Source organism: Podarcis gaigeae, assembly GCF_964106915.1.
Source record: "Podarcis gaigeae genome assembly, chromosome: Z".
In the NCBI taxonomy this organism is placed as follows: Eukaryota; Metazoa; Chordata; class Lepidosauria; order Squamata; family Lacertidae; genus Podarcis; species Podarcis gaigeae.
Genome location: NC_139691.1, coordinates 26442642 through 26456749, shown reverse-complemented (window position 1 = coordinate 26456749; position 14108 = coordinate 26442642). Strand labels below are relative to the sequence as shown.

Sequence of the window (14108 nt, the reverse complement as noted above, 5' to 3'; positions counted from 1 at the left end):
AGAGGAAGGTAACAACTATGTAGTTCCACCACCTCCTGGGTTAGTTGTAAGAAGGAAAGGAACTGAGGTTGGCGGAGCAGTGCCGCCTTAGCCCTTATGAACCAACCTCTGATATATCACACTGGTGGCTTTCATAGAAAAGCTTCCTTATACCAAGTCAGACCATTGGTCCGTTTACATAGCTGTCAACTTTCAGATTTGAAAGTAAGGGATCAGCAGCCTCGAAAATAAGGGATCAGCAGCCTCACCTGTCCCAGGGACAGTCTATGGGATATCTAACAATCCAGGATAGCAGCGGGAAACGGTGCTGGAATAAGGGAATTTCCCACCAAAAAAGGGAAGGTTGACAGCTATGCTGTCCACACTGACTGGCAGCAGCTCTCCAAGTTTCTAGCTGGTGACATTGCTAGCCCTGCCTGGAGATGCCATGATTTGAACCTGAGAACCTGGTGCTCTACCACTGAACCATGGCCCTTCCCTTTTAAACATAGATGTAGAATATATTTTTATACAGCTTTTCAGGTGACTCTGAAAATTTATATTAAACTATATTAAAATTTATATTAAACTATAAATGTAAAAATAGCAAATACAAGCTACAAGAGGGGGAGCATTTTGATAAACAGATCTCAACTCTATTTTTAATAGATATGTCTAGTCAGAAGTAAGTTTGATTGAGTTCAATGGGACTTAGGTTCAGGTAAGTGCATATGGAGTTTCAACCTAAGGCTTCTTATTCTTAATCCTCTGCTATGCATTTAACTCAGGCATAGAAGAAGAAGAAGAATTTGGATTTGATGTCCCGCTTTATCACTACCCTAGGGAGTCTCAAAGCGGCTAACATTCTCCTTTCCCTTCCTCCCCCACAACAAACACTCTGTGAGGTGAGTGGGGCTGAGAGACTTCAGAGAAGTGTGACTGGCCCAAGGTCACCCAGCAGCTGCATGTGGAGGAGTGGAGACGTGAACCCAGTTTACCAGATTACAAGACTACCACTCTTAACCATTACACACTACAACTCCCATCATCCCTAGCTAACAGGACAGGTGGTCAGGGATGATGGGAATTGTACTGTAGTCCCAAAACATCTACAGGGCAGAATTTGCCTATGCCTTGTTCAACTCTTTATCATGTGTCCCCTTTTGTTACATTGAAGTTACTTAGTTACTTTTTATCATGTGTTATCATATGACATCCTATGCCCTTTTAAAATATGGGTTGGGGAGGTTATTGGGTTGTTGTTTTTATTTTGATTGTATTTTGTGGTTTATATTTTGATTTTATTCTGTGAACTGCCCTGAGACCGCTGGGTATAGAACTGTACAGTGGTACCTCGGATTACATAAGCTTCAGATTACATAGCTTCAGGTTACAGACTCCGCTAACCCAGAAATAGTACCTATTTCAGGATGATAACAGAAATCGTGCGGTGGCGGTGTGGCAGCAGCGGGAGGCCCCATTAGCTAAAGTGGTGCTTCAGGTTAAGAACAGTTTCAGGTTAAGAACAGACCTCTGGAATGAATTAAGTACTTAACCCGAGGTACCACTGTATATAAATTCAATAAATAATAATATCAGTTGTCTCATTCTACATTATTTACTATATAAATGAAAGGAAAAATAGTATCAAACATTGTGATACACGGTTGTTAGGTGGTTTAGTGACATATTATACAAATTCCAGCAAGCAAACCTTAGCCTGAGATCATAAGCCACTGCCAACTCCAGGCTTAGATGGAGCATTGGTCTGAAGACTCCTCAGAGACTCAGAGAGTGGTCTCTGGCCAACAAAAGCTTATACAGTATGTAAAATAGCCCTGTATCAGTGATTCCCAAACTTGAAAATTGCTGTGTTGGTGGACCACTTAAAATAGTTTTTCTGCCCATTGCAGCAATTGTAACACATTTGTGTTAGATGCCATATGCGTTTTAATTTTAATTTTATTGCTTCTATTTTGATATGTTTCCTTCCTTTCACTTGTTTTCCTGGTTCCTAATCTTCTCCACTCCTTTTAAATCTCTCCCTCCTGCTCTTCTGTATTCTTAATCCTCCCCACTCCTTTTAAATCACTTCCTCTTGCTTAAGATCCTAATCCTCTTCATTTCTTTCAAGTCCCCTTCCCTTGCCAGAGGATTGCTGGGTTCTCAGAATGAGCAGCTGCTGCACCCACTGTTCTTCACAGCCATGCTGTGGACCACCTGAGTGATGCTCATAGAACTCTTGCACTCAACTCTATTGTTTATGATGTCCTCTTGGAATACTCTGGGCCACTGTGAGAATATGTCTCCCAGCCCCAGCTGCCCAGGACTGATAAGGGCCCTGCTACTCTGATGCAAGACTGCCAGAGCTCTCATGAACATGGAATTAGGGCCATGAGATTATTTCATTGAGGGCCTCCCTCAAATCTAGAACCAGCCCTGCTAAGATCAGCCAGAGTTTGCACCAGAGTCCACTTCCTCTTTTTAGCACCTCAATGCCCAGCAGTCTCCTCGCCCGAGCTCAGAGCTGGCATTGAGAACTCCCAGACTGCTGTTTCTGGACAACTTCAGCATCCATGCCAAGGCAATTTGCTCCCCATTTGTGAATGCTCTTTATACAGAGTATCACCTGGCACCTTCATTACATATCTTTAGATGCCAGGAACGTATATCTCAACTACCGTAGGTATTTTCTCTTCAACCATGGCTTTTTAAATGTTTTTTTTGGGGGGGCTATTGGTTTGTTTTTCATGTATTATGTATTTTGAATTCTAATTTTGTATTTTTATGTTGTGAACCGCCCTGTGACCTTTGGATGAAAGGCAGTATACTGACTAAATAAATAAGACAAGGAGGAAGTAGAAGATGGGGATTGTATCATGTTCAAGAACATGTACTATTCATAACCAGTTACAGATAGGTAGCTGTGTTGGTCTGCCATAGTCAAAACAAAACAAAAATTCCTTCCAGTAGCACCTTAAAGACCAACTAAGTCAGTTCTTGGTATGAGCTTTCGTGGTATCTGAAGAAGTGTGCATGCACACGAAAGCTCATACCAAGAACTGACTTAGTTGGTCTTTAAGGTGCTACTGGAAGGATTTTTTTTTTATTCATAACCAGCTACCCACCCACATATGTGGTTTGCAAGCTGGCTACCTCTCCTCTCTCACACATCCATTCTTGTTCCATAGGAATTTCAAGTCTATATACATTTGATGTACACAATTTGCTTACCATATCATTGATGCTAATACATACTACTAACTTCATAGCTTGGGCCCTGCTTTGGGTGTTTCACGAAACCAAGTGAAGTGAGAGATGGCATTTTCAGCAGTGACAGCACCCTAGTTATGAACTAGCCTTTACAGAGAGATTTACTTCGCACCATCACTGTGGTCTTTTCAGATACAGGTGAAGATCTTTCCAATAGCCTAAATTATCTAAAAGCCCTAGGTAATCTGGGCATATTACACACACAGAGAGCTTTTTTTCTGGGGATACGCAGGGGTACACATACCCCTAAACGTTTTGTGAATCTTTGTACTTTTGTCCATTTAATGTATTTATTTTTCCTGATTTGAACTATAAAATGGTGATTTTCTTGAGTCAAAATGAGAGTACTATTTCAATTGTTTTTTGACATTTATTGTTAAGTTGCCCAGAGAACTATGTTGTTGGGCTACACACAAACACAATAAAAATAGTTTCTGTACTGTGAAACCGATTCCAGTAGGAATGCAATTATGAATGGGGCATAATTTGAGGCTTTTAATGGCAAAATAAATGAGTGATGAGATAGTTAAAACCCTAGGTCTTTGTTTATATGCATTTTTCTGCCTAGGTCCTCATTTCATATATGGATATGTGGTATGAGAATGAATGTATTTTGTATATGGGAATAGCTTCCAGTAGACAAAGCTAAACTTAGAAAGCAACTCTAATATAGTACAAATTTCCAGTTGGTTCCAAGGCAAACAATGCAGGTATAAGCTCTAAATTTTACTTTAACATAAAATTAGAATACACGACCAAGGTGTTATAGGCCAAGAAAATAAGAAGTTAGGCAATGTGGTGGGGAAGGTGTGTACACTCACCTGCTTGCATTGAGAGATGATGTACTTTGGTTTTTGATAGCTAGGTTCATTATATGTATGCAAAACTTGAAGACAACTTCCTAGCTTTCATGTCATTCTGTAACAGCCTGTAAATATGCAGATATACCTGAAACAACCATGTAGTGCATCCTTTTTTACTGCCTATGCTATTTCTGCTGTAACAAATTTTGGATTGGGTCAGGGACCTGTCCTATTGTGATCTGTAAGACACTAGTCACTGGTGGAGCTATATAAATAATAATTAAAAGGGTAATACAGTTCTTAAGTTGAAGAAAAATGTAAGTAATTTACCAGAATCGCCAACCATAAACATTGACACAAATACTTAATTCCAAAAGTGACAGTACAATAATAGATTTGATAGGTTCAACTGAAAGGTCACACAGACTTTCAGCCCATTCACTTCTTGGTAGCTTCTTAGCTGGTCCTACTCAAGAGGATTAAATCTACTGATTTTGGGGAACATATTATTCTACTGGTTTGACATGGCTACCTGAACCATTAATGAAAAAGTGTATCCCTTTTGGAAAAGTCCTTTGGTTCATTAGCCATAGCTGATCATCCTTAAACACCCAGTGTCAATGGCATCAAATAAAGCAATAAATGCTTTTAAGTGTTGCTGGTTGACCCGCACCATAGGCTGAAATGAAACACTGCTTTAAAAAAAGATATGAAAACACACACCCAAGACACTTTGTGCCAGTTTATTTTCCAAAACCTGTTTCATTAACAAAATGGAGGACTCTCAACCACCTCCTGTTTTACATACTGTCAAGGATCATTAAAATGTTAACATAGCAAGCCCTGTGCTTCAGCAAAGTAAGTGCTGGGGGTGGGGAGAAGAGGCAGGAATTTATTTACTTTTTTTGATGGCTAGATGCACCATGTTCTCACACTGCAACTTTGTAAAGGGAAAGCATATCAAAATCAATCTAAGTAAGAACAAGCAGAGCTGGGCAAAATACATTTTTGAGTAGTTTAAATAAAAAACACAATACACTCCATTAAGCTATATTTCAAATATGAAATAAACTGAGAAACGTTTGAAATACAAAATATGAGAACATTTGCAGAAACCCTGTTTTCAAAATAAATTGCTAAATGCATTTATTCAGTAATGTCTTACCAATGCTTGCACAACCTGCAATTTTTAATTGTACTTGTGTTTGTAATTCTTTTACAGATAATTAAATATGCTATTTGTTATATCAGTTGAGGGGAAATTATTGAATCTGCTTTGATAAACTGAAGTCTAGAATCATTTTGGTGTTTAGTGGCCTTCACCACAACAGAATCATAATGGTACATTAAAAGAAATTTCCTGCAGGTGCAAATGGCTATAAACTTGTATTTTATTAGCTAAACAAAATTTGGGTTGCTAGATATTCATGCAGCATTCAAACATTTTGTTGTTTGTCATTCAATTAATGTGGCAGGTATTACTATAATCTGTTCTCAAAACAAAACAAAAATTCACAAGACGACTTCCTCTTTTTCTAATATAAGAAGTCAACTCTGCAGCTGCATTCAACATTATTTTTCTGAATATAGTCTGTCTCTATCATAGCCAGGCAACAGGAACCACAGCTTCACATCTAGCCTTTAAGCTGTGGTTCCTGCTGCCTAGCTGTGATAAGAGACGGATGAAGCAAAGAGGTCACTGAATTAAGGATTCGGCTCATAATGCTCACCAATACCATTTCTCAGAGAATAAGGTGTAGTAGACTTTTAAAAACTGACTCACAGGGGAAAATACCACAGTGACAATCAAATGCTTTGTCTCAGAAACTTTTTTCCTGTTGCTTCCACCAATAGCTGGTAAATGACACTAGTGTGTCATGAACTTCCCATGTTTGCTGAGACTCTCCTTGCCTGCACTAGCACTATTGATGTAAGTTGCTTTCCGAACTGCAAAGACCGTAAGACTCACTAAGCAGCTCCTTCCCTTCAACTGACCTCTTGGGACCATGTTAGACAGTGCAAGAAATGAGTAACCCGATTTCATGTGTCTTAATAAGGAAAAGAGAGGAAATAGTGAGAATCAGGTGTCTGGGTTATAATATGCAAGAAGCAGGGTTTAAGCCTTTCCCCTACACTCTAGTAATCTTGACACCCACTCACCCCCAATCTGCTATTTGTTCTGTGAAGGAAATAGTTAATGGAGTTAGTGGCATATGCTCTTGATTGCAAGGAGGATTGTTCAACAAACTCAACACCATAGGTTGATCCCAGACTAAGGCAGTTATATCAGACTAAGGCAGTAATCAAGTTACTACTAACTTGTCCCATTAATTACAATGGGAGCTATGTGCTACTAACTATCTGGAACCAACGCTGCATGTTGTTTAGTGAGCACATGGGACCTAAAACCTGCTTGAAAACCCAACTAAACTTCCAACCTTCTCCAACAACGAGGTTTTCCTTGCTTGTTCTACCTACAGAATAGAAAATGATCAAATACTACAGAAAAAAAACCCCAAATACATTTTCTATATCAGATACAATATGCAATTTAAATCATATTTGAAATACAAATATATGGATTATCAATACTGCCCTGCTGTGACAAAAATTATACAAGAATTTTAAAGAGTCATCCTGCAAACAGGAAGCACCTGTCAAATTAATATATATATATAAAGGCACATACCTATTGCATTGGGGTGGGGCAAGGAAGAGAATATTGGGAACAATGAATTGAAATGATCAATTAGAAAACCAAACCCAGAACAACATACACATTTAACACCTTTCCCCCCTGCTTCCAATATTTCAAGAAAATTCCAGCCAAGTATTTTATAAAGGAATACAATTGCATCAAATTATTTACCAAACTGGTAGGGTAGGGGGAGAAGAAGAATAAAGACTGCATTGGTTATTACAATATTTTAAAATAAATGCTATCAGAAAGCTGGGGGTATGAGGTACACAATACATACTAAAGCAGTACATGGGACAGCCAAGAAGTCAAATTACATATTCAAAAGCAACATTTCTAAGTAATTTCTAGAAACTGTAGAGATAGCACGTACAGTTCCCCATTACTCAAAAATATAATCTTTAAAATGGAAATAAATGACTGGTACACAGCGCATGTCAATATTATTCTCAAAATGCAGGCTACTTAAAAAGAAAAGAAGTTTTCCCTTTTATGTACAAATAAAAGCACTGATCCACAGTGCATTCTACTCTAAAATTGGATTCCACCCTTACCACACATCAATAAACCCCAAACAGATCCAGGTACACCCTGTATTTAATTTTAAAGTCAAAGACAACATTTTACAAAAAAAAAACCCAAAAAGTATACTTGCTTTCTTTTTAAGCTCTACACATTCTTATCAGAGACTGAAAATGTCTTTATTACATTTTTAAAAAATGAATGTATATCTAGGAAAAGGAGCAACAGCTTTAGAAGAGACATTTTCAAGTATGACAATATTACCCATTAATATCACATTTCTATTCTTATGGCCAACCAATGTGACCATAGCAGCCATGTTTATTTATTCCTGGGTCTCATATAAAGTGGGGTAAGGTGGAGGCTGGCTTTAACTGCAACAGGTTTGCAACAATAAAGGGGACTGACTCTTCCCAGTCCATGGCATAACTACATGGGGCTCATTGCCCATTATTTACTCCCAGCTCATTTCATTTCCAGTGTAGAAGCAGAGCTGGAGGGGCACATGTGGGCAATGGACTACGGGAGGGAACGGGCTCTGGTTTCCATGCCTGTCCATGCTTTCTAATATTAAGCTCAGACGCCACCTTCCATTCTATATGAAAACGAGGCAGAGACGTGAACAAAAAAAGTACAGCCACTATCATCATGTCTAATCCGACCCTTAGAGAGAGCACTCTCTGTACAAGGGCACCTATCACCCTTCAGATTCTCACACACTCTCCTAGAAGCCACATGATGAAACTGCCATCACTCTCATCCTGTTTTAAGAATGTACGAAATCATAATATTATAATCGAACTGTCTATGCTTCCCAAAGCTTTTAAGACAGAATTCTTGCCATTTTAATAACCTATATGTATTTTTTAAAGCAAAAATAAATCTCTAATCAGAGTTGAATATGGGAAATGCAGAAAATGGTGTTGACACAGAAATCCATGTGTGGGGGGGGGGGGAGTGTGTATATTTCTTTCTCCTCAGCTTCATGCATTTTTCTCTGAATACCTGCGGGAATTACAACCCTGACCTACCAGTCTAATTATCAAACTATAAAAGTATCAAACACAACTAAAGCCAGGACACACCAATCTTAAGATTTAGGCTGTGACCCTAAATACAATGGAAGCAATGGAACAAAAACAGATGAAATAAATCTGCCTTGGTTTTGTAGCTTTTAAAATGGCAGCCTTGTAAGCACTGCTTTAAGGATAGCACTGCCTTAAGGATAATCTTGTGACAAGACCACCACCACATTGCTTCACCTGCAAATATTTCAGGACCACAAACACATATTTGCAGTCAACCCGTTAATGGCCAAAACACTATGGCAACCTTCCACAGCTTGGCGCCCTCCAGATGTTTTGGACTACAACAACCATCAGCCCCATCAGCATGGGAAGGTTGCCCTAAAATAATGAATAATAGAAATGATACCAATATATTCATAAGGCAGGAGTTATTCTCTAAAGTCAGTATCTTTGAGAAGGCAGTAGGTTGCTCAGTATCTTACTCTCATAATAAATTTACACAACGATGTCATATGCAGTGCAATCCTGTCCTGAGTTTAGTTGAGTTGCTATTTTTATAGTTAGCTTTAGCCTGCTAATATATCTAATAGGGAAGCAGCAAATGTCAAGTATGTATGATGGACATCTTATTGGCTTTTAAAAACCTTTAAATACATATAATCTAACATTATTCAGACAGTTCAATTATAAACACCACTAATACCACTGTAAACAACCTTTCGCCAACTGGAAGTTGAAAATAGTACAGCTACCTGTACTTTTAGCATTTCTGGCAAGACAAATAAAAGTGTAATTCTGGCCACAGCAACCCCAAATGCAGTTTCAATAATGTTAACAGTGACCACCATCTAACTGCTAGGGTCAGCTATAAAAAAAAAGATGCCCTGCAATCTTTCAGCAAGGAAGAGTGATAAACCCACCTCCACAGAGATAGGAGAGTTCTAATTCTCCAGATTTGGCACAGAAAGTGGTGCTAGCTGTTGTGACCAAACTGTTATTTTGGTTTTCCATAAGGACAGACAATTCCCTAAAGACCCAGTGTGGCTGCAGGGATGACTAGCCCAGGTACAAAGGGGAGGGGGAGGGGGCGGGCTGCCCTGGGTGCCACCCTGACATGGGGTGACAAAATGGCGGGTGGCACTCGTCACCGCGGGGCTTGCAGCACGCACAAGCCAGGCATCTCAGCGCCCGCACGCTCTGCGCTGTCCGCCTGCCTCCCCCCCAGCTGTAGGGTGGCTGAGGCCCCGGTGTGCGCCCTGTCCCTATGGGCACCACACACCCTGTTTCATCCCTAAGGGCGCGGTCTTGTCCCTATGGGCACTGCGCGCCCCATGGCGCTTGGTGCCCACAGGAATGGCACAGGGTGCGCGGCAGTGCCCACAGGGACGCAGCGCGTTGCAGTGCCCATGGGGATGGCATGGGACGCTGAGCACCCCGTTCTGTCCCTATGAGCGCCGAGCGTCCCACCCCTATGAGCAGTTTGCCCCACCGCTATGGGCAGTTCACTCCACCCCACATGCCTGAAAGGCTTCCTCCACCACTGAACTAGCCATGGCTGTATTCTGCTCTTCCCCCAATTAATTTTGATCTCACACCTTGCCACTGTTCTCAATTGCGGCAACCTAAATATGAAGCAAAGACAGCACTCTAATCATACTCAAGAACCACCCCACCAATTGCACATTAAAGATCTGATAAGGAGGGAGGTTTTTATATATAAGTTAAAGAACTACAGACTATTACCTACAAAGGTTCAGTACTAATATTGACAGCCAAAATACAGCTACTGACATTTATTTACTTTTTTGGACAAGATGCCATTGGTTTATTGAACAAATAGATAATCACTTATTGTCTAGAAAGCTCATTTATTATAAAAGCACAACCTCCAAGTTTAGGGTTATTGGAGACAGAATGTAAAACTGAATCTCACAAAAATTACACCAGTATAGTGGGCAACAATTCTTAAAAAGAATTCCTCAAATAATCATTACAGGTTAAGAGTAATGCCGTTACTAGGGTTTACAGGTTACCTTCATGTATGAGCATGGGGGAATCCCCACACATTTGTTGTAGGGAAAAGGTTAAATTAGGTTGTGCAAGTATCACACTGCTTACAAAGATTGCAAGCATGAGAAGATGCACATACTCAGTAACATTTTGAGTTCAGGTCACTGAGCTGGCAAGTTAGATACGAAAAGAGAAATTACAAAATCCAGTCTTCCTTAATGAATTAAATTGCATATGAATAGAAGCAAGAATGTGTAAGTATTGGGGGCTTATGCTACCATGGGACTATTGTGACTATTATTATGCTTTGAATCTGATTTTAATGGATACATCAATGATTACTGTATAATGTTGTAGAAAGCACATAAACGACATACATAAACCCATTCATTTGGAGAGTTGAAGCTGCCCTCTCTCTGAGGAGGTGGGTATTGCATGAAGTTCCCTGCTGTAAGACTGCAGCCAGTAAATGCAATAAATTAAGCACAGTTGAACTGAATTATTAGAAAATAATATCTGGGGGATAAAAAAGGTTGCTGCCTATTTTACAACCCCAAACTTTACATGGTCACAGCCTCTGAGATCAAACATTTTAGCTAGTTATTATAAAATCTGTGTAATTTAAATACATGTACTGATCCAAACTGGATTAAAAGACAGAAAATTGGTTAGAAGCATGATTTAAAATCCTAAATGAGGATCATTTGAATTAACTCACTAGAATATCAACTAAAACAAGGCCTTTAAGTAAGCTGCTCCAGCTTGTATAGGGCTACAATAAATATTGGTTTTGGAAAACCAGGAGAGAACATTAAAGCCCAAAGCCCTTGAAAATTCACTTTCCACATTTAATTACTGTACATGCATCCAGTTTATGTCTTTGCCAGTACATGTCCAAGATTTGGTCTGAAACGTTTTTTCCAACTTGCAACATTTAATCCATACAAAGTTAGTGGTTACAAATTGCAAACACATATGTAAAAAAACGATTTGATTTTTTTAAAAAATCATGTTTAGTTTGACAAAACAAGTATATCTTTCTTGAAGCAAGCATATATATATATATTTACATTCTTGGCACAATATTAACAAACACAAAAGACACTTACAGGGAAAAGACTGGTTTTCTAGAATTTGACACAGCCTGAGCCACAAAAGTACTTTTTGTTTCTGCAAATCCCTTCCCACGGATCAAGGGCCAATAACTTGGCAAAAACACTTGGAAGATCAAGCTCAAGTGCTGCAAAAAGTTTTAAATGATAAAAAGGGGCAAGCTTAATGAAAGAAAGCCACATTGACATTTAAGAGAGAGGCTTTTTGCTGTTATTGCTACCGCAATGAGCTCAAGACAAGAAAATCATCACAGCAGTGATAGAAAGGAAAGAACCAGTTTGCACGCTTTCTTCAGTTAAAATGTTCTTTTAAAAAATAAATAATCATCATTTTTTGCTTCCCATCTCCCCTCATAGGTATGTCCTGGACTCCATCTGACAAATTTAAAAATAATGTTTAAGGTAATCCTTTCATTATTTTGGGGCATTGTGTTTGAAAATCACGGACCATCTTACATTCTCCTACACTGCAATAATATCTTAAGTATCTTGAAGGATAATGGTCTGAACTTTTCAATACAAAAGAAATTTGAGCTAAATGTCTTAAAGCAGTACAATATCTGCATTTTGAATGTGTTACAAAGAAGAAGAAAAGATTATGCAGCACTAGATTTTTTTTGTATTTCAGGGTTTACAAATATTTACACTCCCTCCCCCCCAAAAAAAGTTTGTTTTATGTAGTGACTGGCCCTTTTAAAATTTTATTTTGCTCCTTTATCCACAACATGGGTCGCAAGCTATAGAGGGATAGAGGAGCTCAGGAACACAATTTTCCAGTTTTTAAAGTGCAGCACTGTAAATGATGAATGACTAAGAAAATGCTGGTGCCCTACATCTTAAATTAAGGGCAAAAAGCTTCCCAGACTCACTGCTGCTGGCCACCTGCAGACTTTTTTCTGGGACATGAAGGCAACTCTAGCTAAAGTATGAAATGATGCTGCTATCTGTATATAAGAGGCTGCATAAGGAAGTGCAGCTATTGCCATCCATGCCAGGACTTTTACACACTCTACTTTGTAACATACTATTTTCTTCAGAATAGGTCAGGTGCCCCAGTCTCTGCCAAAGCATAGCTCTATCACTTGGCAAGGCAACGCTCTGCTGAAATGCCAATTGACTATAGTTTTCTGTTAATGGCCTACATTTAGTTAAAAGTTGATTCACAGCATTTAAAACTCACAGTACAAAATTTGTGAATTAGAAGAAGCTAGTCTAGCATGAGAAAAAGCAGTCAATATTGGCATTTCTGATAATGCAAGATTCTTCTCAGAGTCTTATTGTATCAGGTACTGCTTAAGAGTATCTGAAAGGTTTATTGCTCAACTTCATTATGTGGTGCCATGGTAACAACGGCCACAGAATTCTGGGAGAAAATAAATAGAATAATTATACCCTCCACTAGCTTACTAGAGGCTAGCTGTTGCATGGAAATGCTGCAAAGAGTTTCCGAGTAAGCTCTTATTTAAAAAGGGAAAGTCAGGATTCTCCTTACATATTTTGCTGACCTTCAGCTTCAGAATACTTCAACTTTCCACTGAAAACAGTCTTATGCTATCCAAAACCAAACATGATTTCATACCATAGTGACTGTTATAACAATAATCTCTAAAGCACAGCAATTCAAAGTAATTGATATTGTATGGGAAGCAGGTATGTGCCCTAGTGAGGACCGCAGTTCAAAAGTTCTGTCTTCTTTCTACCAATATTTGGTTGTCAAAGTGTCTTGCTGCTTTGGCGGGTCTACATAAATTGTATCTGCAACATATATAAAGAAAAACAAGCTGAATAAAAGTCATTAAGGTTACATATTTTTATTCACAAAATACTTGTAAACTGCTTTTTCATATATTTTTTAAAACAAAATTCTGGTGCACAACAATTATTTTGTACATACACACACTAGTAAAGGTAAAGGGACCCCTGACCATTAGGTCCAGTCGTGACCGACTCTGGGTTTGCAGCGCTCATCTCGCTTTATTGGCAGAGGGAGCCGGTGTACAGCTTCCGGGTCATGTGGCCAGCATGACTAAGCCGCTTCTGGCGAACCAGAGCAGCGCACGGAAACGCCATTTACCTTCCCGCCGAAGCGGTACCTATTTATCTACTTGCACTTTGACGTGCTTTCGAACAGCTAGGTTGGCAGGAGCAGGGACCAAGAAAAGGGAGCTCACCCCGTTGTGGGGGTTCAAACCACTGACCTTCTGATTGGCAAGCCCAAGAGGCTCAGTGGTTTAACCCACAGCGTCACCCGCGTCCCACATACACACACTAAAACCATGTAAAAAATTAAAATCACAGATCACCTTCCATCTGCTTAATAATATCCCAGGAATATCTCTAAAATGTTGTGCTGATCAATCAGAGGCTTGGGTGAAGCCCTGCTTCTTAAAGTTGAACTACAAGGTATCAAGTCTTAACTTTTGAACGTTCATCACAATAAAAGTCCAACTACTCTACTAACTACAATAAAATACATCTTAATTGCAAATTAGGCAAACATTTTTTTTGTCTGTTTTCAACAAAAAAACAAAATAAGAAACAAGAACTGGTTTGTTTCCTGCTAGCAACATCCAGGCACAATCAGTTGCTGACAGACCCATTGCTGAAGGGCCCATAACTGCTTTTTTTATAAAAAAAAAACACACATTTTAAATAAATGTATATTTGATTCATTCTGTAACTC

The 14108-nt window shown here is 39.1% G+C and overlaps 1 protein-coding gene and 1 long non-coding RNA gene across 4 annotated transcripts in view; one reads left to right on the top strand and one right to left on the bottom strand.

The window, feature by feature from the left end:
* The first annotated feature begins 1422 nt into the window (after positions 1-1422).
* LOC310836867 lies at positions 1423-5552 on the top strand. The gene is made up of 2 exons (XR_014560281.1): positions 1423-2333; positions 3252-5552. It is a non-coding gene; the product is annotated as an uncharacterized lncRNA (long non-coding RNA).
* Positions 4785-14108, bottom strand: part of LOC310836646 (phosphatidylinositol-binding clathrin assembly protein-like) — a 55606-nt gene continuing 46282 nt past the window's right edge. For 2 of the 3 annotated variants that reach the window (XM_083722268.1, XM_083722269.1), the window contains one exon: positions 4785-13180. In XM_083722268.1, coding sequence (XP_083578394.1) covers positions 13166-13180 — 15 coding nt within the window. In that variant the 3' untranslated portion in view covers positions 4785-13165. The remainder of the gene's footprint in view (positions 13181-14108) is intronic. The other variant, XR_014560172.1, reaches the window with a different exon arrangement.